The sequence below is a fragment of the Rattus norvegicus genome, chromosome 20 (assembly GCF_036323735.1).
Source record: "Rattus norvegicus strain BN/NHsdMcwi chromosome 20, GRCr8, whole genome shotgun sequence".
Taxonomy (NCBI): Eukaryota; Metazoa; Chordata; class Mammalia; order Rodentia; family Muridae; genus Rattus; species Rattus norvegicus.
The window spans coordinates 2,866,802-2,892,389 of record NC_086038.1 but is presented as its reverse complement, the minus strand read 5'-3'; the positions used below and the strand labels follow the sequence as shown (position 1 = coordinate 2,892,389).

The 25,588-nt window shown below is 51.2% G+C and overlaps 2 protein-coding genes and 1 non-coding gene across 9 annotated transcripts; 2 read left to right on the top strand and 1 right to left on the bottom strand.

The window, feature by feature from the left end:
* Nucleotides 1-60: 60 nt before the first annotated feature.
* On the top strand, nt 61-10,020 carry Ppp1r18 (protein phosphatase 1, regulatory subunit 18). The gene is made up of 4 exons (NM_001126287.2): nt 61-105; nt 1,105-2,675; nt 7,997-8,204; nt 9,213-10,020. The coding sequence occupies exons 2-4, from the start codon at nt 1,110-1,112 to the stop codon at nt 9,230-9,232; spliced, it is 1,794 nt and encodes a 597-aa protein (NP_001119759.2). The 5' UTR covers nt 61-105; nt 1,105-1,109; the 3' UTR covers nt 9,233-10,020.
* Mir6328 (microRNA 6328) lies at nt 2,191-2,287 on the bottom strand. Its single transcript, NR_106700.1, has one exon. It is a non-coding gene; the product is annotated as a microRNA 6328 (primary transcript).
* Nucleotides 10,021-12,599: 2,579 nt separating the features above from the next.
* Dhx16 (DEAH-box helicase 16) lies at nt 12,600-25,586 on the top strand. 7 transcript variants are annotated; one of them, NM_212496.2, is made up of 20 exons: nt 12,639-12,980; nt 14,333-14,574; nt 14,680-14,845; nt 15,057-15,113; nt 15,620-15,874; nt 15,982-16,185; nt 16,267-16,461; nt 17,043-17,153; nt 17,263-17,378; nt 18,597-18,807; nt 18,982-19,080; nt 19,187-19,339; nt 20,616-20,756; nt 20,911-21,073; nt 21,168-21,286; nt 21,431-21,498; nt 22,487-22,649; nt 22,728-22,889; nt 23,997-24,170; nt 25,371-25,586. In NM_212496.2, the coding sequence occupies exons 1-20, from the start codon at nt 12,774-12,776 to the stop codon at nt 25,497-25,499; spliced, it is 3,135 nt and encodes a 1,044-aa protein (NP_997661.1). In that variant the 5' UTR covers nt 12,639-12,773; the 3' UTR covers nt 25,500-25,586. The 7 variants fall into 7 exon arrangements, with proteins under 7 accessions (XP_038954410.1, XP_063135067.1, XP_038954411.1 ...); XM_039098481.2 differs by lacking the exon at nt 25,371-25,586 and having other exon boundaries at nt 12,601-12,980; nt 24,028-24,170; XM_039098480.2 differs by lacking the exons at nt 23,997-24,170; nt 25,371-25,586 and adding an exon at nt 23,884-23,978 and having other exon boundaries at nt 12,601-12,980.
* The last annotated feature ends 2 nt before the right edge of the window (nt 25,587-25,588 follow it).

Genomic DNA, 25,588 nt, shown 5'->3' with positions numbered 1-25,588 from the left:
CTCTGTTTCCCTCCCTCCCTCCGGATCTCCCTTCGCCTCTCTCCTCCTCTTCCTCTCTCCCGACGCCCGACTCCACTGCACCTCCTCCTAGGGACCCCAAGGCGTGTAAGTTGACTGTAGGGCTCCCACTTTAAGGGAAGTGCCTCGTGGCTCTAAATCTCCCTTGGAGTGCCTCCCCTTTGTGCACAGATTGTCCGTTCAGTCCTCTCGGGTGCACGTCCCACTGGGTCAAGGTCCCCTGAGAGCCGGGTCCCTGGTTGGGGGACATCAGAGGCGCGATGCGGGTCCTCGTCGCGCCCGTGTTCTGGGGGCGCATCTGGTGGAGAGGCCGGCGAGATTGTAGGGACTGGACGCGGGTGGACGCCAGGGTTCTGGGAATGCATAGGCTGCCACACTTGCTCGGGTACCAAAAGTCCCCGAGGAGGGTATTTCCCCTGACCCGCCTCGGGGGCGGGATAGGCAAGTGGGGTAGGGGCCGGGCTGAGGGGCGGGGCCGAGCGCCGCTGGGAAGGCAGCCGGGACCTGCCGAGGCCCCGCGCGCAGAGGCGCCGGCGCCCTTGCCCGTTTCCCCGTCTCCCCTTCTCCCCTGGACCTCTGTCCTCCTCATCTAGCCTCACCTCCTCACATCTCGTCCGACCTCTTCGCCCCTCGCCTGCTGCTTCTCTCTTCCCATTTATCTCCCCTGGGTACCGGGGAAGCAGTCTCGACTGAACCCTCTCACTTCTCGGCCCCGGCTCCTCCGGCTCCTCGCTCTCCTGCTTTTCCTTACCTCCCCTTTTCATATCTCAGGGACCGTCTGGTGCCCACAAACCCCAATCTGGCTCTGCCTCTGCCCGGAATCTCGACTCTTCCTCTCCCATTATCCCCACCCCCAACTTGGCACCCGGCTTTTCTCCTCACTTTTTCAGTTCCTGACTCTTTTGCCCTCCTTCCTCTCACGGCCTTCCTCTATTTTCATTCTTAACTCTACAGTCCCTCTCTGCCCTTCTTAGTTCCTTCCCTCATCACTTCCTCCCTCCCCCCACCCCCATTCTCAGTCTCTGGGCTTCTCTGAAGCTCACCCTTCCTGTTCCCGTCCCCCAATACTCTCTCCTTCACTTCCAGCGACCATGACCGCTATCCCAGATTGGAAGCTACAGTTGCTAGCCCGGCGGAGGCAGGAGGAGGCAGCGGTTCGTGGCCGTGAGAAAGCAGAACGGGATCGCTTATCCCAGATGCCAGCCTGGAAGCGGGGAATTCTGGAACGACGCAGAGCCAAGTTGGGCCTACCTCCTGGAGAGGGGAGCCCTGTGCCTGGGAATGCAGAGGCTGGACCTCCAGACCCGGATGAATCTTCTGTCCTTTTGGAGGCTATTGGGCCAGTACATCAGAACCGATTCATCCAACAGGAGCGACAGCGGCAGCAGCAGCAGCAGCAGCAGCGAAACGAGGTGCTTGGTGATAGGAAGGCTGGGCCTCTGGAGGCTCTAGAACGGAGATCAAGTCCTGGTAATTTAAGAGATCAGAGCCCTAAGGGAAGAGAGTCAAGAGAAGAGAGGCTAAGTCCCAGGGAGGCCAGAGATAGGAAGCTGGTGATAGGAGGAACCCAAGAGTCAAGTTCGAGGTCTTTGGAGACTGGAGACTGGAGGCAGAGCCCAGCAGAGGCCAGAGACCTGGATTCCAGACCAGCTGAGGCTCAGAAATGGAGGCTGAGCCCTGGAGAAACTCCAGAGGAGAATCTGAGATTAGCAGGTTCTGGAGATCACAGTCCCAAGAGAAAAGAGGTATTGGAAAGCAGACTGAGCCCTGGGGAGTCTGGCGACCAGAAGACCAGTCTGACAGAGGCCCATAAATGGAATCTTGACTCAAGAGAAGCCCAGAAACAGAGCTTGGTACAGCTGGAGGCCACGGAGTGGAGGCTGAAGTCAAGTGAAGAGAGAAAAGACTACTTGGAGGAGTGTGGGAGTGAGGAAGAGAAATTGGGTTCAGGGATTGCCCCAGACCAGCCTTCAGTGACAAAGGAGGTTCAAGACACCACCTCTAGAGAAGTGGAGACTGCCGAGCAGAGGCCCACTGAAGGCTGGAAATGGACCCTAAACTCTGGGAAAGCTCGAGAACGGACACCTTGGGACATAGAGACGCAAATTCATAAGGCAGATCCTCCAGCATCTTCAGAGAAGCACCCGGGACCTTCTGCTGTGGAGGCTGGAGGGGAGGCTGAGAAGGAGGAGGCGGGGGCTCAGAGCAGGCCTCTGAGAGCCCAGCAGAACCGCTGCTCTGGGCCCTCCCCCCTCCCACCAGAGCACTCTGGGACGGAAGGCTCCAGACAGCAGGAAGAGGAAGCGGCAGAACCCCGGCCCCCAGCACCAGCCCCTCTGTCTCCCCCACCCTCGGCCCCAACTGCCCCCCAACCCTCTGGGGATCCCCTCATGAGCCGTCTGTTCTATGGGGTGAAACCAGGACCGGGGGTGGGGGCCCCCCGACGCAGTGGACACACCTTCACTGTCAACCCACGGAGGTGTGTGCCCCCTGCCAGCCCAGCCCCTCCAGTCAACCCTGCCACAGCTGATGCTGCAGGGTCTGGATCTGGCAAGAAGCGGTACCCAACTGCAGAGGAGATCTTGGTGCTGGGGGGCTACCTCCGTCTCAGCCGCAGCTGCCTTGTCAAGGGATCCCCTGAAAGACATCACAAACAGGTAAGAGAGCTACCACGCCTGACTGGGTAGAAGTCTCTTTCTAGTTCTGACTGGATGACTTTTTTATATGCCTGTGCCTCTTCTATTCTTTTTATTCTTGCCAACTCCCTTCCTCCCCCTGCACACACCCTTCCTCCGGGTGGCCTTCCTTTGCCATTCGTTTTGGAGCCCCAAGGATTCCGTTCACTCAACTGCTATGTTGGGGTGTGTCGCTTTCAGGGTGTGTCCACCCTAGTTCTTTCTTTGCCCACTCTCTCAGTCCCCTCTCCTCTTCTTCCTTTGGGTTTTGACCCAGTTAAACCCTTATGGTAAGAGAGAAGAGATAACCCACCCGTGAAGCTGTGGTGAGAATAACTCGGGGGGATGGGGGACAGAGAATGTAGAAGGAGAAGTTCAGGGAAGTTGGGATGAAGGTCTCTGGCCCCAAGAAAGAAGGGCCAGAACTAAACGAGGACATCCCAGAACAGAGGCGGGGGTGGGGTGGGGCTATGGAACAGAGCTGGCTGAGGAGCTGAGAGGAGTTTAGACCCCAAGTCAGCCCCCACTCCCCACAAGAAGAGGCCATTTGAAGTGGGTGACCTCAGGGTCACCTACCCCTCCCCCCCAACTGGGCAAATGTTAGACACTGCTTCCTTCTCTCAGGGGACAAGAACAGCCTTCTCTTCCAAAATATCTCAGTCCCTTCCCCCATCTTTCCTCTCTAGGCTTCCCCTCCCCCCCAACAGAACTGGCTCAGCCTGGGCTTTTTCCCCTCGGTTCCTGCTTCCCTGGCCTCTCCCTCCCCTGGGGTAGAAAAAAAGAGAGAAGTTCATTTGCACTGAACTGAGAGCCACCAATGGTCCAAGCACTGTAAGAGTTGGGGGCAGGGGTGGAGCTGAGGCCACCAGAGGGTCAGAGGTTAGACTGAAATTCTGACATATGAGGAAGCACCGGACAGGGTAACTATTCCCTCTGGCTCTGGCCCAACGCCTTCCTAATATCTACCAATAGTTTTCCTAAGTGAAAAATCTCTGGGCAGAGACAGTGCTACAGTCAGATGTCTCAGATCAGAAGGTCCTCCACCCATCACACATCTTCCCAGGGTCCGGCAAACCTGTCTCACCCTTCTTTCATCTAAATGTGTTTGTGTGTGTGTGTGTGTGTGTGTGTGTGTGTGTGTGTGTGTTCTGTGTCAATAGGCGACCCTGAGGACCAAAGATCAAGGCTAAGCCCGAGAGTCATTTGGTTCCTCCCAGTTCGTCTTTTTGTTGTTTTTAATTCATGTACAAAGTATCGGTTTTCATTATCTATTCTTGAACGTGACTTTTATTACCTTGCCTCTGCTATTGGCTCTCTCTTCTCAGGGCTGGGCAGATAGAAAGGACAGAGGACAGGAAATTCTCTTGGGGTGAGCTGTTCAGAAAAGTCACTTCCTACAGAGGCTGGCCTGTGACTTTTGGAGAAGGAACAGAAGGGAGGCACAAGGCTTTGTGGCTCAAACCTAGGAACCATCTGGGGGAAGCCAAGGAACCCATTGCAGAGCAGGACCTGTGCTGGTGACCGTACCTAGGGTCATCCAGTAGGAGGGGCGGAAGCAGACCTTCCAAACAGGAAGCCTGGGGTGGGGGCCCGGAAGGCTGGTGGCACTGAGTGGGAACACTGGGCCCAGGCCCCAAAGAACTGTGCTCAGGATGTGGTGAAAGAATCAGGAAGCAGCTACACTGGGGTGGGGGTGGGGAGGAGGCTGCACTGCTCTCTAGACCTGACCACCTACCTCTTCCTCACTCTCTTAAGTCCACACCCGCACCTCTCTCAGCTCTCTGTACAGCCTCAGTAAGGATTACTGTGCTTTGCGCTGGCTCTAACCCAACCGTTACCACCATCCCTCGCCTTTCTCTAAACAGTTCCTTTCCTGGCTACTTCTATCAAACGTATACCTGCCTTCCTGAGAGACACCACCCCAGTCCTGAGGCAGGGAGGGGCTGTAGCTGGTGCTCTTCCCCAGTATCCTTTCTGGCTGGAGACCTGCCCCTCCATCCCCGGCCCCCTGGTGACCTTATAAAGCTGATGAGTGGATGTAGTGAGTCACTTCCCTCTCTGCCCCCCCAATTCGGGCTATGCATTCCTAAGAAGCCGGGTCAGAAGCTGGGGGTGGGGTGGGGAGAGGGTGTGAAGCAAAAGTGGGGGGCACAGAAGTAGACACTGTAGTAGATGGAGTGGATAAAATGAATAAGATCCTTCACAGAACAAATGGTAAACTGTAGGGCTAGAAATTTGGCTAAATCTGTCAACAACAGAACCAGTAAGGGTCCCTTTCCAGATACTGCGGTTGGAACCATCCGGTGGCCGCCCCTTGATTTCATTTTCCGTAGCCCTGGTTCCCTGTTGGGATCTTAGCTGATGTCCAGACAGACCCTTGTCTTCTGAAGTGTGGCAACTGTGCATATGAGTAGTTGGTACACTCGGCCTTCTGCACCACGGGTTATTCTTGGTTTCAACCAAGCACAGACCAAAAAAATATTCAAGGCCCTCAAGGCTGGTGGCTTAGACTTGAAATTCCAACCATGGATGTCAAGTTCAAAGCCAGCCTGGTCTGCTTAGTCATCTCTAGTCTCAGGAAAAACAAAAAAAACTAAAAACCTAGAACTAAAGAGAGATGGCACAGCCATAAGAACACTTGCTCCTCTTGCAGGGAACCTGGGTTCAGTTCCTAGCACCTGTGTAGTCGCTCATAATCCTCCGCCCCAGTTTCAGGGCATCTGATGCCCTCTTCTGGCCTTCTTGGGTACTGCATGTACATGGTGCATTTACGTCCAGGCAAAACATCACGTTTATAATAATAATTAAAAAACCTGAAGGTACATGGGAGGACCTGTGTAAGCCATATGCAGTTCCATACTATTTTATATAAGGGACTTGAGCACACTGGCATTTTGTACGAAGAGGTTTTACTACAGACTCCCCCAAGATATTAAGGGGAGGGGGGTCTCTGTAGTGGGTTAGAAGCGGGTGAGTAATTATTGGTACAAGGGTGCGTGTAGGAAGATCAGGACATAGAGCGGGATGCAGATGTGGCAGCTTCTGAACAGGATGCTCTGGAGGCCCCTTTCAGGCAGAGGGAGCAGTCAGCACAGAGGCCTGGAGGCAGAAGCAAATCACCCTGTTGCATTTGGTTAGGCCTTGGGTTTTGTTCAAAGCAAGGTGAAATGAATGAACCGTTGCAGAATACCGGGTGCTGCTGGTGGTGCGTGCCTTTAATCCTAGCACCTTTAATCCAGAGGCCAGCCTGGTCTACTGAGTCAGATCCAGGAAGCTAGGACTACACAAAGAGAAAACACGGTCTTAGAAAAAGGAGGAGGAGGGAGAGGAAGAAGAAGAGGAGGAGGGGAAGAAGGAAGGAGGGGAGGGGGAGGAAGAGGAGGAGGAGGAATTGGAGGAATTGGAGAAGGAAGAGCAGCAGCAGCAGCCACCGCAGGATTTGGACCCAAGGAGTCCATACGTTCTTGGGTACCCTGCTTTCCTTAGGGACCAAGTTGTCCCCGCTCTCATTCAGCCCCTGGAAGCCATGCTGTAGATCACAGGGAGACTCTGGGAGGATGGGCCACAGATGCCCTGGGCAGGTCACCAGGAATCCCCTTCTGTTTGTCTTCTTAAACCCTTAGGATTGCAGAGTTAATCCCACTGTGTCCCAGAGCTCCTTGGGAGGGCAGAGGGGAAGGGCACTGAAAACAGTCTGTTTGGGGGAGGGGGGATTTCTGGCTCTCTCTCTGGCCTGCTTTTGTGGGTGCCCTGTGGCCTCCTCTCCATCCCTACACAGTGTTTGCCCAGACTTTGCTCTCTCTCCTTGTCTGTTCACAAGCAGTTGCATGTTTAGGGACTCTTCTGTATGCTGGGCATCCCTTGGCTCGTCTAAACCTTTCCGTTGTCATCCAATCCTGAGTCAGGAGTGCCCATCTGACTTCATGATTGTTTGTTTTTAAATACCTCTGCCTCACAGCAGTGAAAGATAGAGACCCGAATTCTGCCTTACTTACCTCGTTGCCATGGCAAAGTCTCTTTTTTGGGGTGTGTGTGTGTGTGTGTGTGTGTGTGTGTGTGCTTATTTTTAAAGTCAAGGTCTCTATGTAGATCAGGCTAGCCCCAGACTGGTCACCTGATTCCATCTGAATGTCAGCTTTTACTCTCTTGTATTTCATGTGCATTGCTGTTTTTGCCTGGGTGAGGGTGTCTGAGCCTCTGGAACTGGCGTTGTAGACAGTTGTGAGTCGCCATGTGGGTGCTGAGAATTGAACCCAGGTCCTCTGGAAAGAGCAGCCAGTGCTCTTAACCACTGAGCCATCTCTCCAACTCCTCACCCCTTTCTTTTTTTTTGTTTTGTTTTTTTAAGATTTATTCATTTATTATATATAAGTACACACTGTAGCTGTCTTCAGATACCAGAAGAGGGCATCAGATCTCTTTACAGATGGTTGTGAGCCACCATGTGGTTGCTGGGAATTGAACTCAGGACCTCTGGAAGAGTAATCGGGTGCTCTTAACCGCTGAGCCATCTCTCCAGCCCACCCCTTTCTTTTTTTAGACAGAGTTTGATCTGCATGGAAGGCTAGCCTGGAATTTGGTGTAATCCTCCTGCCTCATCTTCTCTCTCTCTCTCTCTCTCTCTCTCTCTCAAAAATTATTTTTTTTCAAGTTTATTTATTTACTCTATATAAGTACACTGTTGCTGTCTTCAGACACACCAGAAGAGGACATCAGATCCCATTACAGATGGTTGTGAGCCACTATGTGGTTGCTGGGATTTGAACTCAGGACCTCTGGAAGAGCAGTCACTGCTCTTAACCGCTGAGCCATCTCTCCAGCCCTCTTGAACGCTGAAATCGCTGCCTCGAGGCACCACACCTGGGGTGCAGAGAGACACCTGACATAACACACTGTGAAGGTCAAAGGTTCCAGAGAGGCCTGGCTACAATCGCTCTCACAGCCCAGCCAGTGTTTTGCAAGCCTGTGTACGTGTACACTGCAAGTATGCCTGGAGCCTGCAGAGGTCCCGGAACTACAGTTACAGATGGTTGTGAGTGCTGGGAACTGAACACAGGTCCTCTGCAAGAGCAGCGAGTGCTCTTAACCACTGAGTCATCTTCCCAGCCTCTAAGTGTTGTTTTGAATGATGCCATTAGACGGAATAATCAAGATGTAAAGGAAAGCCGAACCCCAAATGGATGGAAGGGAAGGTCTGCGGGGCACCTAAGCCCAGCCCCGCTCCACTTGCCTCTGGTCTCTCAGCCCTCCCTGGATCCCCTAGTGATGAACTTGCCTCCTCTCCCCTCTCTTCCTACTCTCAGCTCAAGATCTCCTTTAGTGAGACAGCACTGGAGACCACATACCAATACCCTTCCGAGAGCTCGGTACTGGAGGATCTAGGCCCGGAGCCTGAGGCCCCCACTGCCCCCTTAGCAACGCAGCCTGACGATGACGAGGAGGAGGAAGAGGAGGAGTTGCTTCTGCAGCCCGGGCTCCAGGGCGGGCTGTGCACCAAGGCCCTAATCGTGGGTAAGCGGCTGCGGCGTGGTTGGCGTAGGGCGCCCCCTGGTGTTCATGGCTTTGTGGTACTTTGAAGGAGCTTGGTCCAATTTGCTACATCTGCTGATTCCTGAAAGCCAGCACACTTGGAGTCTCCAGATTTCAAAACCAGAGCTCGCTCGTTATCCAGATCTCTAATCTGGTTAAAAATACCCGTGTTGGGTCAGGCGGCATGGAGTCAGAATTCCAGCTCGTCTGTTACTTAGTTGTGATCCTGAATCAATCCGAGCTCGGTTTCCGTTTACCTTATGTGTGGCGTGCGCGCCTGCACTCCCAGATCCCAGAGCATGCTAGGCGGGTGCTCTGCCGCCGATCGGTATCCCCAGTTTTCATTTATCATCCTTTAAAATAAAGTTAACAGTTGTGTGCTGGGCCTCCGGGTGTGTAGCTCAGCGATAAGATTGCTGCCTTGAGCTGAGAAAAGTGACTCATGCCTGTAATCCTATCACTAAAGCGGGGGTAGATCCGCCTAGTCTACACAGTGAGTTCCAGGGCACCCTGGACTATTACAGATCGAGACCCCATCTGAAACGAACAAACAAAAAGGTTGTGTACCCCGCCTTAATTGATAATAGCAAGTACTTTTTTTTTTTTTTTTTTTTTTTTTTTTGGTTCTTTTTTTCGGAGCTGGGGACCGAACCCAGGGCCTTGCGCTTCCTAGGCAAGCGCTCTACCACTGAGCTAAATCCCCAACCCCAAGCAAGTACTTCTTGAAGTTGTTTGAAGACTTGAGTAGATTTTTGTAAAGCACCTAGGTATACATAGCTAGGTATTAAATTACTTCACCTTTGCTGAGACGATTGTGAAATTAAACAAGATGCTCAGCACAGAATCCAGTTAACCGTGATGATGACCACTGTTCCACAGCCAACATGTTACAAAGACTTCTCTTATACCAGCCACTCTTCGGTTCTGGGGATGCGTGGGGAGGCGGAGGCCCTCTCCGCTTCTCTGGATTGATTACCTCTTTTCCTGCAGATGAGTCCTGCCGGCGGTGACCATCTTCGAGTTTGGGCATATACCTCTCTCCTTCTCGCACCTGAAGATTCTGGAGCTTGGATGATTCAGAGCCGACAGACATGGCAGTGAGCCCGCCTGGCAGGGAAGGGCGACAAGCGAGCGAATTCGGACTTGCTTTTCCCATCCTGTTCCTGGGGCGGAGCCGGTAGCCTAAATTGACCCCTAACCCAAAGTTCCCGGTGGGCGGAGCATCCTCGGTGAGCTAAGAGTGAGCATCAAGTCCTGGGTTGGAATTCAGAATTTATCTGGAATTGAGATGGAGCACCTCCAGCCTCACAGCCTTCCTTAAAGCTCAGCCACTCTCCGGGGATCCCGCTCCATCCACGAACACCCCCTTTTCTAGGTCACTACCCCTTTGTTTACAGCTTCCCTCTTGATCACAGCCTGGTTTACATACCCACTAGCTCCCAATCCCACCTGCAGAGTCCCAGGTTTACAAGCCATGCCTACCCGCGGAGCCCCTGTGGGATCCTCCACCTTCCCTTTGTTTCATTGTGAGTGACTTGGGAAGGTGTGTAACCTTCTTCAGCTTTGCTCAGTATTACTGTGCCTCGGTTTCCCCCAAGAGGGCAGGCTGGGGATCCTAATCCTGAACCCCATGAAAATTATTTAATTCTGTTCCTCCACGTGGTTCACATTGAATTGAATTGCAGTGTGGGGGGCGCTCAGGAGGCGCCTCGCTTCTCCCCATTGCTCCTTGGTCAGCTGCCTGGTTTGTTTCGTTTTTTGTAACTTTCCGTAATAAAATGGAGCTCTTTTCAACTCTCTTGCTGTCTTCCTTTTCTTTGTTTCTTCTTCTTTTTTTTTTAAGATTTTGTTTATTTCATGTATATGAATACACTCTAGCTGTCTTCAGACACACCAGAAGAGGGCATCAGATCTCATTATTATAGACGGTTGTGAGCCACGATGTGGTTGCTGGAATTTGAACTCAGGACCTCTGGAAGAGCAGTCAGTGCTTTTAACCGCTGAACCATCTCTCCAGCCCAAGAGCATGTCTTAATGTGTGGTTTTTGGATAGCTTGAAACTTACTTTGTATAACAGGATGGCGTGGGACTCACAGAGAGATCTTTCTGCCTATGTTTCCTGAGGGCAGGAATTAAAATATTACAACACCACATCCAGCTTTAAAAAAAAAAAAAAAGGAAGAAGTCTTTTAAAAAGACAGGACAGGGGCCAGAGAGATGGCTCAGTGGTTAAGAGCACTTGTTCTTACTGAGGCCCAGATTCCACTCCCAGCAAACACATAGTGTGGTTCACAACGCTCTAACTCCTGTTCAAGGGAACCAGGCACACGTAGGGTGCACAGACAGACAGGTGAACAGCACATTCATTCACAAAACAAATTATTTAAATCCTAGCACTGAGGAAGCAGAGAAAGGCAGATTTATGAGTTTAAGACCAGCCTGGTCTCTAGAGTGAAAATCCTGTCTCAACAAACATATAAAATATATAAAAATCGTATATATGTGATACATATCGATATATATGTTATATCAACTATAGCAAAACATGCAATACTAAAACAACAGGAAAGATGACATCCCTGAATGACCCTTTCGATTCTCTCTCTTTCTTTTTGAGATTTATTTATTTTCTTAGGAATGTGAATATACTGTTACTCTCTTCAGACAAGTCAGAAGAGGGTATCAGACCCCATTATAGATGGTTTTGCGCCACCATGTGGTTCCTGGGAATTGAACTTGGGACCTCTGGAAAAGCAGTCAGTGCTCTTAACCACTGAGCCATCTCTTCGGTCCCCTTTGGGATCTCTTGCTTGGAATTATTTGGCCTCAATTACCCAAACAGGAATGACTTCAAGCATGCACCATCCTGTCCACTTAGGTCCCTGGACCTGAGCAGATATAACTTATGTTGTCTGTCATCAATCGAAATACCAACGGCCGAGACAAGAATATCCAAGTTACACTTTATTCAGAGGCTTGCATCTAACCAGGCAGTGGGTCCTAAAATAACTACCTCCCATCTCCTCTCCAGTCGCAGGCTTTATAGGAAGTGGAGAAGGAAACAAAAACCATCAATTATTCCAGAACTCAAGTCCTGTCCTTAGTCAGGTGGTTCGTCACATTTCTGAGACCTGAGACATTCATGCCTGCCCACTGTCTGAAACTCAGAAAACTGAGTATCAGTTGGTACCTTTTGCTCCTCCCGGGTCGTCTGTGCTGGGGAAGGGTTAGCTCATAACCAACCATTAACAGGAGGAATGTACTAAGCTGTTAGCAACATCCACAAGGATTGCTTTTTAAAATGTGGAATGTTTTGACCTAATCCATTCCTCTTGCTCCTTGTCACTGTGAAATAAAATCTACTTACACTGCCTTTCATTATTTTTGATTGTCTATAAATTACCCATTTCGGTCGAGGGTGGATGGTACATGTCTATAATCCCAACACTTGGGAAGTAGGAACAACAGGGTCAAGAGTTCAAGGTTGCACCAGGGTGGGGGGACACTGGGGGATTGCTGCCCTCTCAGAGGCGAATAGGGGGAGGAATTCTTTCAGGAGCGGGACTGGGAGGGGACAGCATTGGGGATGTAAACAAACAAACAAACAAACAAAAGAGTTCAAAGTAATCTTTAGCTATGTAGTACATGTAAGGCCAGCTAATGCTACATGAGTCCCCGTGTTTTTTTGTTTTTGTTTTTGTTTTTGTTTTTTTTTTAAATGGTGCCTGGAGAGATGCTCTACAATTAAGAGAACTTAGTTTTAATTCCAAGCACTCACATGGTGGCTCAAAAACTACATTTTCAGGAGATCTAATGCCCTCCCCCGGATTCAGAGTGGTATACATACTTGCAAGTAAGACGTTTATATATATAACCTTCCACTCTGCCCCTTCAAATAGAAGGGCTGGAGGTATGATTCAGTGATTAAGAGCACTTTCTGCTCTCTTAGAAGACTCGTGTTTGATTCTCAGCACCTGTGTCAGGCAGGTCACAACCACAAGTAACTCCAGCTTCAGAGAGACAGGTGTCAGAAGAGGCCTGAGGTGGTAGATCTTCCTGGAACTGTTTGTCCTAACCCAAGTGGTTGTTTGTGAAGAATCTGAGTGCTGGGAGTCGAACTCGAGTTTGCTGAGCTGTCTCTCCGGCCCCTTATTATATATCTTGTTTTCCTAAACCTGGTTTGAACTCCTTTTATCCCTGGCTGTAGAAACTAGTTAGTCAACACAGACTTGTATTAGCACCGGCTCACATACCATTAGGTGGCGACAGAGAGCTCGGGCAAGGCTGTGCACGAAAGCCTCTTCCCAGAAGCATCAGGAAAGAGGCTGCGCAATTTGAACCTGCCCAGCCACCGTCGAGCCCTGGCCGGAAGAATGCGATTCCTTCCGGGTTTCGCGGTCCTGGGAGACGGTGTAGAACTACCCAATCTTGCACTGTGGACGAGGTGTCTATACCGCAGCCAGTGCGAGGCCGTGGCACCTCAGGCCTCTTCTGGCCCCGCCGCAGTCCTGGCCGTTCCGCGGTTGCTTGCCCAGAGCGAGACGCGTCGCCATGGCGACGCCGGCGGGACTGGAGCGGTGGGTGCAGGAGGAGCTGCACTCGGTGCTGGGGCTGAGCGAGCGGCACGTCGCGCAGTTCCTGATCGGCACGGCGCAGCGCTGCGCCTCCGCCGAGGAGTTTGTGCAGCGCTTGCGTGACACAGAGACCCTGGACCTCGGCGGGCCGGCGCGGGACTTCGCGCTGAAGCTCTGGAGCAAGGTGTGTGCCGCCGGGGCAGTCCACTCACAGCCAAATTGGCCCGTACGCTTATCCTTTTGTTTTGAGACGCAGTGTGCCTGCAACTTTCGATATAGCACACAGGCTGGCTTCGAACTTGCAGCGAGCCTCCCTAGTACTGGGATGACAGAGAGACCCACCGTCCTTGGTTTTGTTATTTAGGTATCATGCTAGGTGCTGGGCGTACAGGTCTGTGGAGAAGACTCAAGAGAGAGGGATTTACATACATTTTTTAAGCTAGAGCGCTTGTTAGTTACAGTACATAACTCCAGACCTAAGGATGTAGCACAGTTGGTAGAATGCTTGTCTAGCACACTGTAAGCCTTGGGTTCAATCCCCAGCCCCGGGAAAGAGTCACTGGGAAGAACAGAACTATGAGAATTAGCATTTAAGAAATAGGATGGAGACTGCTCAGCAGTTAAGAACCCTTAAGACGGGGCTGGGGATTTAGCTCAGTGGTAGAGCGCTTACCTAGGAATCGCAAGGCCCTGGGTTCGGTCCCCAGCTCCGAAAAAAAGAACCAAAAAAAAAAAAAAAAAAACCCTTAAGACACACAGAAAGACAGACAGACAAAAACAAAACGCTTGTTGCGCATCTGGAAGACTTGAGTTCAGTTCTTAGCAACCAGGCCTAGTGACACACAACCAGTAATCTCAGCTCCAGGTCCAAGTACCTGTACACATAAATAAATGAAAAATAAATCTTAAAAGGAAAATGGGGGGTTGGGGACTTAGCTCAGCGGTAGAGCGCTTGCCTAGCAAGGGCAAGGCCCTGGGTTCGGTCCCCAGCTCCGAAAAAAAGAAAAAAGAAAAAAAAAAAGGAAAATGGATTATAGAGTATAAACTACTTAAGCTCAGAACCAATTCTTTAAAAAAAAAAAAATTCTATCGTGGGACTGGAAAGATGGCTCAGGGATTAAGATCACTAGCTGTGAACCCAGGTTCAATTTCCAGTGCTCACATGGCAGCTTGCAACCGTAACTCCGGTTCCATGAGATCTAACACCCTCACACAGCACATATTGCAGGCAGAACGCCAACGCACACAGAAACAAAAGTAAATCATTAAAATTAGGAAAAGGTTCTGTTTCGTGTATACGCCGCCAGCGTGTGGCTGTGAGAGCATAACCTGTGAGTGTTTCTCCTCTTCCCTCCACCACAGGGTAGTGTTCAGTAATCATTTGCTAAATAGGCTCCTGGAAGGAGGTTCAGAAGCTGCGACCATGGGACCAAACCATGTAGAAGAGAAAGGTGGAGACAGGCTTAAGATAAAGTAATCCCTTTGTAGGCAAATGAGGGTACCGGGGAGGTCAGGAGCTGTCATATCTACTGGCAGGTGCCACGGAAGGCCGTGGTTGAAAAGCCAGCTCGTGCAGCTGAGCGAGAGGCCCGAGCCCTGCTGGAGAAGAACCGATCTTATAAATTGTTGGAGGACAGCGAGAGCGGAGAGGAAGCAGTGGCCAGGGACGGGAGCAGCCTCCAGAAGAAGCGGAAGAGACGGAAACACCTGAGGAAGAAACAGCAGGAGGAGGAGGAGGAGGAGGAGGAAGCCTCTGAGTCAGGGAAGAGGAAGACAGGGTAAGTGAGAAGGAAGGAGAGAGGGGGGATTGGAGCATGCTTTTGGCTGTGGGATGCTAAGCCCTCTCGATACCCCACTTTGATGACGCACTGGGCTGGGTTCAGGGGCAGTAAATCACCCACGGAGGAGAAGCCAGCCTCAGAGGATGAGTGGGAGAGAACAGAACGTGAGCGTCTCCAGGACTTGGAGGAACGGGATGCCTTTGCAGAGCGGGTTCGGCAACGAGACAAGGACCGGACCCGGAATGTTCTGGAGCGGTCAGATAAGAAGGTGAGTTGGGTAAACCTGGATTTGGCTGCAGAGTTTTCTCTGGGAAGACAAGAGTTGTCACCAGGGCTCCTGTGGGCTCTCTGGCTAAAGCCCTCCCTGCACGGTTGAGATCCACAGAGGTTCTTCACAGAGGAGGGGCACTGAAGGGCACTTGTCATCCTGACAGGAACGGTATCCTTGGCCTCACATCCCTCTACATGATTTCTTCTAGGCTTATGAAGAGGCTCAGAAGCGCCTCAAGATGGCTGAGGAAGACCGGAAAGCCATGGTGAGAACCCCAGGTTAAGAAAGCAGTATCTGGGGGTTGGGGATTTAGCTCAGTGGTAGAGCGCTTGCCTAGGAAGTGCAAGGCCCTGGGTTCGGTCCCCAGCTCCGAAAAAAAGAACCAAAAAAAAAAAAAAAAAAAAAAAAGCAGTATCTGGAGACAAAGAGAAAGACCATTGGAGTGATTAGCTGTAGCAGGAAGGGTCGCAGAGGGAGTATGGTGAGATGTGTCTGGGTGGTCAGTCTCTAGAGGAGGGGGACTGCCTGACAGGAACCAGAAAAGAGTGGGGTTTGGTTGTAGAAGGAGAACGTTACAAATCTTGTCACCTCGGCAGGATCCAGTCATTGCGTCTGGGAGTAATTCCCCTACCTTTGAGACTTGATGAAATATCAAACAGCTAGAAGGCCTCACGCCCGCCTCCTCCTTGGAGTTTTTTTCACACTCCACATGCAGGGAACAGTGTTGTGGCACTGGTAGGATGAGGATTTGACTGTTCCTTCCTGACCCAGGTCCCTGAGCTCCGTAAGAAGTCTCGTCGGGAATACCTGGCAAAGCGGGAGCGGGAAAAGCTGGAGGACCTGGAGGCAGAACTGGCTGATGAGGAGGTCCTGTTTGGGGACGTGGAGCTGAGCCGCCATGAGCGCCGGGAGCTCAAGTACAAGCGGCGTGTGCGGGACCTGGCTCGGGAGTACCGGGCGGCTGGCGAGCAGGAGAAGCTGGAGGCCACTAATCGCTACCACATGCCCAAGGAGACTCGAGGACAGGTGAGGGAACCGGTGTGGTGGCTGCTCCCTTCCCTCTCCTGTTCATAACTGGTAGAAGCAGTGGTGGGGAGGGTCTTCTTCAGCTTTCTCGGCTGCTCTCCCCGTAGCCCGCTCGAGCCACCGACATCGTCGAGGAGGAATCAGGGGCCCCGGGCGAGGAGCAGCGGCGCTGGGAGGAGGCCCGTCTGGACGCCGCATCCCTCAAGTTTGGGGCCCGAGACGCTGCTGCCCAGGAACCCCAGTACCAGCTGGTGCTGGAGGAGGACGAGACCATCGAGTTCGTCCGTGCCGCTCAGCTCCAGGGCGACGAGGTGAGAGGGAGAAAGTCCGGGGTAATGACAGGAGGGCCTCTCAAGGTGGTGGGGACCTCAGCACCTCTGTCCTTTCCTCAGGAGCCGTCATCAGGCCCGCCCCTGTCAGCCCAGGCCCAGCAGAAGGAGTCCATCCAGGCCGTGCGCCGCAGCCTGCCAGTGTTCCCCTTCCGAGAGGAGCTCCTGACCGCCATTGCCAACCATCAGGTCCTCATCATCGAGGGCGAGACTGGGTCAGGGAAGACCACACAGATCCCACAGTACCTCTTTGAGGAGGTCAGTCGTTACAGCATGTCACTTAGGGCCCACTCAGCCCTTGAGTCAGTCCTGGGAGACCCCCTTTGTGTGATGGTAAAGATGTCCTTTCCTGTCCTTTCTGCTAAGTCATGAGGCTTTTGAGACTGACGAGGCCACTCTTTCTACCATTTTGTTCTCCCCGCCATCACATCCATACCTGGTACGAGTTGTGAACGTGCAGGTCTCCCATGGGAGCAGTGAGATGAGCATCATAGATTGGAACCTCTTGGGCTTCCATCCCGCACGACCTCGGCCCTGCTTTCCCTCTGCAGGGGCCAGAGAACTAAAAGTAAAAGGTGTTTTCCTACTGTTTAACCGCATGTCTCCCATTGCTTCTGGGTATGCCTCGGCCAATCTGTCCCTGGTCAGTTCAAGTCCAGCAGAGCCCTGCCTATAAGCCAAGGTCTGCAGGCTGGCTTAGCATCCCCGGGGGCCCTTGGCTTCTCTCTTGTCTGTCTGTCCTTCTCTGGCTTTCATCCCATCTGTTCTCCTTTCCCTGCCCTGCCTGGCTCACAACAGCATGTCTAACAGAGGAGTAACCCCTCCTTCTCTCCTCTTAGGGTTACACCAAGAAGGGTATGAAGATTGCTTGCACCCAGCCCCGGAGAGTGGCGGCCATGAGTGTGGCAGCCCGAGTGGCCCGGGAGATGGGGGTGAAGCTTGGGAATGAGGTGAGGTCTTTGGGGATTCGTGAGAGGGAAGCTTCTTACGTTGCTGGCATGGCCCCACACCTCAGGTCTGGTCATCGGTCATTCCAACCTCTTGACTGTCTGTGACCAGGTGGGCTACAGCATCCGGTTTGAGGACTGCACATCAGAGCGAACTGTTCTCCGCTACATGACAGATGGAATGCTACTCCGGGAGTTCCTCTCTGAGCCTGACCTCGCAAGTTACAGGTGCGTGCATGTGTGTGTGTGCGTGTGTGTGTGCGTGTGCGTGCGTGCGTGTGCGTGCGTGTGTGTGTGTGTGTGTGCGTGTGTGTGTGTGTGTGTGTGTGTGTGTGTGTGTATGCTTTGCACAAGATGCCCCACCTCCCCCTCAGAGATTCTCGCTTCCTTTAATCTCTCTCTATTCTAATGGGTCCAGGTGGCCCTTATCTGTTCTTAGTGTTTTGAGACAGGGTTTCTCTGTAGCCCAGGCTAGCCCGGAATCTACTATCTAACCTTAGCTGGCCTCAGTCTCGTGGGTCACATTGCTGAGAGTACAAGAAGAGCCACCAGGCCATGCACTGTTTGCTTTAAGTTCTTAGTTCCACTTCTTCCAGTGAGAACAGCTGTCTCTTGACTGATCCAGAGATGTCTGACTTGTTCTAATCCTAGGTTAAAGGAATCTAGACTCTTCCCTGCCTCTTTGTTCTTTTATATTTGAAAAAGAATTGTGTGTGTGTGTGTATATGTGTGTGTGTGTATGTATGTATGAGTGTGTACTTATGGTGTGTATATATGTATGTATGTGTGTATGTATGTATGTATGTGTATATGTGTATGTATACAATTGTGTTTGTATGTATGTATGTATGTACGTGTGTGTATGTGTACACGTATGTGTATGTATTTGTGTGTATGTATGTGTATGTATATATATGTATGTGCATTTGTGTATGTGTGTGTATGCAGTTGTGTATATATATGTATGTGTGTATGTGTGTACATGTATGTATGTGCGCACATGTGCATATGTGTGTATATATGTATGTGTATATGTGTGTGTGTATGTGTGCACGTGTGTATATATTTGTGTGTGTGTATGTGTGGACATGTAGGGGATCAGAAGACAGCTTATAGGAGTCAGTTCTGTACTTTCACCATGTGCATTCGAGGGATCAAACTGAGGTCGGCAGGCTTGGTGGCCAGCACATTTACCGCTGAGCCATGTTACTAGCCCCGTCCTGACTGCTTCTCTTGGCCAGTGCCCGGATGGGCCGCAGATCACAGAACCCCCCACCATGCTCACCATCTGCCAACATTACGTAATTGGAACATTTGACTTCTCCTTAGCCTCCTCCCACTCAGTCCCCTTTCCCCCTGAGGTCCCTCCATCCCTCTCTTTGATCCAGCCCTGCACTGCTAAGCCCCTGCCGCTTGTCCCTCACCAATCTCCCACTTTCTCCCCAGTGTGGTGATGGTGGATGAAGCTCATGAGCGGACCTTGCACACAGACATTCTCTTTGGATTGATCAAAGATGTTGCTAGATTCCGACCTGAGCTCAAGGTCCTGGTGGCTTCGGCCACACTGGACACTGCTCGTTTTTCTGCCTTCTTCGATGATGCCCCTGTCTTCCGAATCCCTGGACGCAGGTTTCCAGTTGACATCTTCTATACCAAGGTGCCCCTCGGGAGGATGGGCTTCCGTGTGAGGCAGAGGAGCTGGGGCTGGCTTAGGAGGATGTCCCAATGGAAGGGTCTAATGGACACCCAGAGAGGGGTGGGCATTGAGCAGGGACAAGAGCCTGCCTGAGCAAGTGGCCCTTCTGTGACCCTGTGTCTTCCTCCTTCCCAGGCCCCAGAGGCTGACTACCTGGAAGCCTGTGTGGTGTCTGTGCTGCAGATCCATGTGACCCAGCCCCCTGGGGATATACTGGTGTTCCTAACGGGACAGGTGAGTACTGTGGTGGGAAGTGGTTGGAGTGTTTCGGGGAGGATGGGGCTGGTGTGTGGGTCCTATGACTGACTCCAGGTCTCCTGCCATCCTGCTCCATATTCAGGAGGAGATTGAGGCTGCCTGCGAGATGCTCCAGGACCGCTGCCGCAGACTGGGCTCCAAGATCCGGGAGCTCCTGGTGTTGCCCATTTACGCCAACCTGCCCTCCGACATGCAGGCTCGAATCTTCCAGCCCACGCCCCCCGGGGCCCGGAAGGTCAGTGGGAGGACCCTTACCACACACAAGCAAGGCACATGCTGTCCCCTTTGTTCCAAGTTGTTTGCCTGGGTGTTTGGACACAGCTGAGGGGCAGCCCTGGCCTTCCAGCTGGAGAGAGACGAAATCAGCATTAGCCTAGATAGTAAACTTTCAGTTCAGTGTATGCCAGGATGTATGTACTTAAGTGGATCTTTGAGGAAAATGGCTGGGGAAGTCCTAGAGGAGAGCTGAGGTGAAGTCTGAGGAGTGAGTTTGGGAGTTTCCAGCTACAGACAAAGCTGAATCAGCCGAAGGCCAGGACAGAGCTGTTGTAGCATTCAGACTTCAGACAGACAAATGGCAACCAAGGGGTTTTAGGCAGAGATATGACTCTCACCAGACAATTATGTACTGGGGGTCTGGGGCTGGGGCTTGAGTGGTCAAGCACTCACCCAGCATGTGAGGCCCCAGCGTCAAGATCCAGTACACGCTGCATGGGGAGGGGGCTGAGGTGAGGATCCGGATGTGTCCAATAGGACTTATAGTCTGATGGGACGAGACCGGGCATGTGAGGCTGCCTCAGTTTGTATTGACTACAGGGAAGAGATCCGGGGCAGCACAGGAAGTCTGAGAAGGGGAGGAGCACAAGGGCTTTTTCTAGTGGTGGGAGGCTGCTCCATAAAGGGCAGAGGAGAGGAGAGGACTGCTCTGCTGAGGGGAGAGCTGGTGAAGAGCATCTCACAGAAGGAAGAGCACTTGGAGGGCAGGGACAAGCACAGGTGTGAGGTGTGAGGTGACAGGTTCACATGTTTAAAGGGACACTGCATGCTGTGTAGTAGGAGCGGGGAGTAAGCTGCTGTCAGAGGTGATGTGTGAGGAGAGATGTGGACACACTGTGTGGTAGGAGTGGGGAGTAGGCTGCTGTCAGAGGTGATGTGTGAGGAGAGATGTGGACACACTGTGTGGTAGGAGTGGGGAGTAAGCTGCTGTCAGAGGTGATGTGTGAGGAGAGATGTGGACACACTGTGTGGTAGGAGTGGGGAGTAGGGCGTAAGCTGTGGTCAGAAGTGATGTGTGAGGAGAGATGCGGACACTTTCCACTTTCCGAAGAACAACCCTATCTATATTCGGCAGTGTTCCCTCTCTCCTGTGCCCCTGCTGACTGCTAGCCCCACCTGTCACCCCTCTCCTGACCCTTGAACACTGCCTTCCTTTGCCCTACCCTCACTGTATCCTGCTTTCTTGGACTTTCTAGGTGGGCTGGGTCCCAGGGTAACTCTGTCCTCTCACTTAGGTGGTTGTGGCAACAAACATTGCAGAAACTTCCCTCACCATCGAAGGCATCATTTATGTGCTGGATCCAGGGTTCTGCAAGCAGAAGAGCTACAACCCTCGAACAGGCATGGAGTCGCTCACCGTCACACCCTGCAGCAAGGTCAGCTTATGTCTCCCTGAGGTAGAGGGAGGGAGACACACTGTCCCCAGAGAAAGCTTGATTCCCAAGTAGGCTTCAGGATGGGGATTATCAGTTAGCATACTTTTTCTGTAACACCGCCCAGACCATGCCTGTACCTCTCCTTCCTTTCTAGGCTTCAGCCAATCAGCGGGCCGGCCGCGCAGGTCGAGTGGCTGCAGGGAAGTGCTTCCGCCTGTATACAGCCTGGGCCTACCAGCATGAGCTGGAGGAGACCACAGTTCCTGAGATCCAGAGGACTAGCCTGGGCAATGTGGTGCTCCTGCTAAAGAGCTTAGGTGACCAGGCTGCCCGAGTCCTCCAGCTGGGACATGTCCCACTGGGGTTACTGAGGCTATGCAGGACTCACCCATTCTTTATTCCTTTCCCCAGGGATCCACGACCTGATGCACTTTGACTTTCTGGACCCGCCACCATATGAGACCCTGCTGCTGGCTTTGGAACAACTTTATGCACTTGGCGCCCTCAACCACCTTGGAGAGCTCACTACGGTGAGCGGCACCGGGGCTGGGACAGTGTGAAGGAAAAAGTCTGATGGCTCCAGGGACCCCTTTGGTGATGGTGCCAAGGGCCCCTGGAGTGGTGGTGGAAGGAAGCTCAGGGAAATTGACCTCACCTTTCCCTCTTCCTTTTAGTCTGGTCGAAAGATGGCAGAGCTGCCCGTGGATCCTATGTTGTCTAAAATGATCTTGGCCTCTGAGAAGTAAGTCTTCCCACCTACCCACCTAGTTCCTGGCACAAACTGGCCGTGCTTCCTCGGTCTCAAGTATCCTCTCTCTCCTTGTCTCTTCATCATGTTGTTACTGTTTTGTTTGTTTGTTTTTAATAAATATTATTTAAGAAGATTTACCATCCCTTATGAGGCCCACGTGAACCACTGTCCTGTGCTTGATAGTGATGGTTGGTGGCACAAATGGTTAATTAGTGTAGATACAACCCAGGGACCAGCAGTCATAGCACAGACAGAGGCAGAGGCAGACGACCCCTAAGGTCTCGGCTAGCCAGGGTTACATGGTGAGACGCTGCCTCAAAACCAAACCAGTTAACAAAATAAAACCCAGGACCGTGAATGGAAGCAAAAGACCTCCTGTGTATGGTGGCTGCTGGGAAGCTGCTACCTCTGAAACATGACTTCCCAAGGCCTCAGAATAGGAGCTGTAGATAGGTCTGTATGGGACCACCTTTAAAAGATGTCATTGGTTAGAAACACCAATTGCTCTTGCAGTGCATCCGAGTTCAGTTCTCAATAATGTAACTCCAGCTCTTCTGACTTCCACAGGCATGTGGCACACAGACATGCACACAGGCCAAACATTTAGTTACCTTGGTTTTGGTTTTTTCTTTTTTTTGGTCTTTTTGTTATTTTTGTCTCCCCTCCCCCCCGCCCCCTCATCCCAACCCCCAGCTGAGGACTGAACCCAGGGCCTTGTGCTTGCTAGGCAAGCCTCTACCACTGAGCTAAATCCCCAACCCCAAAATAAGTCTTTTTTTTTTTTTTGGTCTTTTTTCGGAGCTGAGGACTGAACCCAGGGCCTTGTGCTTCCTAGGCAAGTGCTCTACCACTGAGCTAAATCCCCAACCCCAAAATAAGTCTTAAAAAAGATGTTCCTCTGCTGTGTTTGAGTTCAGGATCTCTGTGTCTGCTCTCATGTGTTTCCTGGTGACTTCATCCTCTTCTTGCCCTGCTCAAGGTATAGCTGTTCAGAAGAGATCCTGACCGTGGCTGCTATGCTGTCTGTCAACAATTCCATCTTCTACCGGCCCAAGGACAAGGTTGTCCATGCTGACAACGCCCGTGTCAACTTCTTCCTCCCTGGTGGGGACCACCTGGTTCTGCTGAATGTGTACACGCAGGTCACTGGGCACATGGAGATTTGGGAAGTCTGGGGGACTTGAGTCCTGCTGTGTACTTAAGGCCTTTAATCTCCACAGTGGGCAGAGAGCGGCTACTCTTCCCAGTGGTGCTATGAAAATTTCGTACAGTTCAGATCCATGCGCCGAGCCCGGGATGTGCGGGAACAACTAGAGGGGCTCTTGGAGCGCGTGGAAGTTGGCTTGACTTCCTGCCAAGGTGACTACGTTCGTGTGCGAAAGGTCAGTGTTTTTGATACTGTTAATTTCTTTTTTTTCCTCTTGTCTCTTTTTGTTTTTTACAAAACAAGGACTCTTTGTGTAGCCCTGGCTGTCCTGGAACCCACTCTGTAGGCCTGACTGACCTTAAAGTTTGAGATCCACCTGCCTCTACTTCCTGTGCGCTGCCACCACCTGGCATCCTGTTTTTTCTTTCATTCATGTACATATACATATACATACACATATACATACACACAGACATATAATATACATATGTATATATATGCGCATGTATAAGGCAATGGACAACCTGCAGGAGTCACTTTGTTGTGTAACAAAACTTTTCCTGGGGAGATGCTATACACATCTCTCACCCCAGATAGGGAGCCCACAAGAGACCAAAGTACAAATACCACCGAAGTCTGACTTTATGAACCAATGAGTTTTGTTTGAACTTACAGGAATATGGATGAGGGATTACTGGGTTACTTACAGGAGCAGAAATGCCTCAAAGACAGCATCACTAAAGCCCACCCCATTATAAGTGGCAGCTCACAAAAGCTGGGAGCCTGGATCATATTGCACAGCTTCAGGCTCTTCAACAGGTTGGATAGTGTCCTTTCCAAGTGACTTGGTTGATCTAAACCTCTTTTAGCTATTTTCATTGGTTTCTGTTTCTTCCAAGCAGCTAGTCAGAGCTCAAGAATTTTTGCAGTTTGGCTTGTCTGAGGGGGACAGACACAAACATTTATTGCTTTCTCTGGCCAGAAGGGGTCTAGTGAATCTGGTCAGTTTCTGGAACTTCCTGAAGCTGTTTTGAGTTGTTTACCTTCCAGTTTAAAGAGCAAGGTGGTATGTTTCAAACTCAGAGGAAACTGTTAACACACTTCATTCATTCACATCACCGCACCTCCAGATTAGTATTTCTTGAATCCACTACCGAGGGCTCACAGCAGCTTCCCTGCCTGAGCTCTCTCCTGGTATTATTTATTGAAGCCCATTCTTCCTTATATAGCACAGTTCTTCACGGATTCCTCACCTTATTAGTTCTCCGGAAACCTGATCTCAGACGTGGGAAGAATAAGGCCCCCGAGTGGTGCCTGACCTGTTTTCTTGCCTGATCCTTAGGCCATCACTTCAGGTTATTTTTACCACACAGCAAGGCTGACTCGGAGTGGCTACCGCACAGTGAAGCAGCAGCAGACAGTGTTTATTCATCCCAACTCCTCTCTCTTTGAACAACAGCCACGCTGGCTGCTCTACCATGAGCTTGTCTTGACCACCAAGGAGTTCATGAGACAGGTAAGGAGCTGCTTGTTCAGGTGGTGGGGACTGGGAGACAATGTGCTGGCACCTTAGGCTCAATTCATATTAACGGGACTGGCATGGAAACAAGGTCTGTTAGTGTAAGATAGGGTCAGATGTAATTAAATATAATTCAGATTTAATGTAAGTCTGGGATATAGCTCAGCAGTCCTCGGCACCATTGCAAGTAAATATAAGAAATCTTTTCTAGCAGCTGTCTTCCAAGATCTGAGAATTGTAAATCATTTAGTAAATATATGAAGCTGGAGCTGGAGGGATGGCTCAAAGGTTAAGAGCACTGGCTGATTTTTCTAGACGTCCTGAGTTCAATTCCCAGCAACCACATGGTGGCTCACAACCATCTGTAATGAAATCTGGTGCCCTCTTCTGGTGTGTCTGAAAACAGCTACAGTGTACACATATAGAGTAAATAATAAGTAAATCTTAAAAAAAAAAGTTGAAGCTGGGCTTGCTGATGTAGGTCTGAGGTGGTACTCAAGGTGAGGCAGGAGGCTCATACATTCAGAGTCTATGGGGGCAACATATGACACTTTCTCAAAATAAAAGTGTGAGGCTGGAGAGATGGCTCAGTGGTTTAGAGCACTCTGTCCTTGCAGAGGTCCCAGGGTCAGTTGCCAGCACCCACACGGTAGGCGGTTCAGAGCTGCCCTTACTGCAGCTGCCCCGATCCTGTCTTCCTCTTGTGGCCTCTGCAGGCACTGTACTCATGCATTTACACATACACAGAACCAAGAGATGAGTCCTCAGTCAAAAGCACTGGCTGTCGTTGCTCTTCCACAGAACCCAGGTTCAACTCCCAGCATTCACATGGTGGCCACCTGCCTTTAACTCCAGTTCCAGGGATCTGACGTAGTTTACAGACATATGTGCAGGCAAAACACCCATATACATAAAAATTTTAAAGTATGGACTAAATAGAGGGAGAGTTGAGGAAATGCTTGTGTAGCAAGCATGAGGTCCTTGGTTCTAGAATAAATAAAATGTGCACCAAGTTCTGGGTCCATGCAGGCACAGTAAGCGATGAGGGGTAGGCTTCTCCTTGCGGGTCTTTCTCCGGCTCACTTCCCTGGTAAGCACATGTCCAGGTCAGTCTGTCCTGTTATGGAGAAGCAGCCAAGTATCTTTTCCTTTGGAAGTAAAGGAGCCCTACTGATTTCTGCTCCCTCCCTCTTACAGGTATTGGAGATCGAAAGCAGCTGGCTTTTGGAAGTGGCTCCCCACTACTATAAGGCCAAGGAGCTAGAAGATCCCCATGCTAAGAAAATGCCCAAAAAAGTTGGCAAGACACGAGAAGAGCTGGGTTAGACAGTGACATGGACTGTGCCTCACAGCTCTTTTTTTCCTTCCATACTTTATTTAATATCTAGTAAATAAAATTATTTTTGGAATGAACT

Excerpts from the sequence above, each read along its gene's own strand:
- Ppp1r18 (NM_001126287.2), top strand. The coding sequence starts at position 1,110 with ATGACCGCTATCCCAGATTGGAAGCTACAGTTGCTAGCCCGGCGGAGG. Across the intron at positions 2,676-7,996 it reads CTGAAAGACATCACAAACAG|CTCAAGATCTCCTTTAGTGA; the intron begins GTAAGAGAGCTA and ends TCCTACTCTCAG. Across the intron at positions 8,205-9,212 it reads CACCAAGGCCCTAATCGTGG|ATGAGTCCTGCCGGCGGTGA; the intron begins GTAAGCGGCTGC and ends CTTTTCCTGCAG.
- Dhx16 (NM_212496.2), top strand. The coding sequence starts at position 12,774 with ATGGCGACGCCGGCGGGACTGGAGCGGTGGGTGCAGGAGGAGCTGCAC. Across the intron at positions 17,154-17,262 it reads GGGTGAAGCTTGGGAATGAG|GTGGGCTACAGCATCCGGTT; the intron begins GTGAGGTCTTTG and ends GTCTGTGACCAG. Across the intron at positions 22,890-23,996 it reads ACTACGTTCGTGTGCGAAAG|GCCATCACTTCAGGTTATTT; the intron begins GTCAGTGTTTTT and ends CCTGATCCTTAG.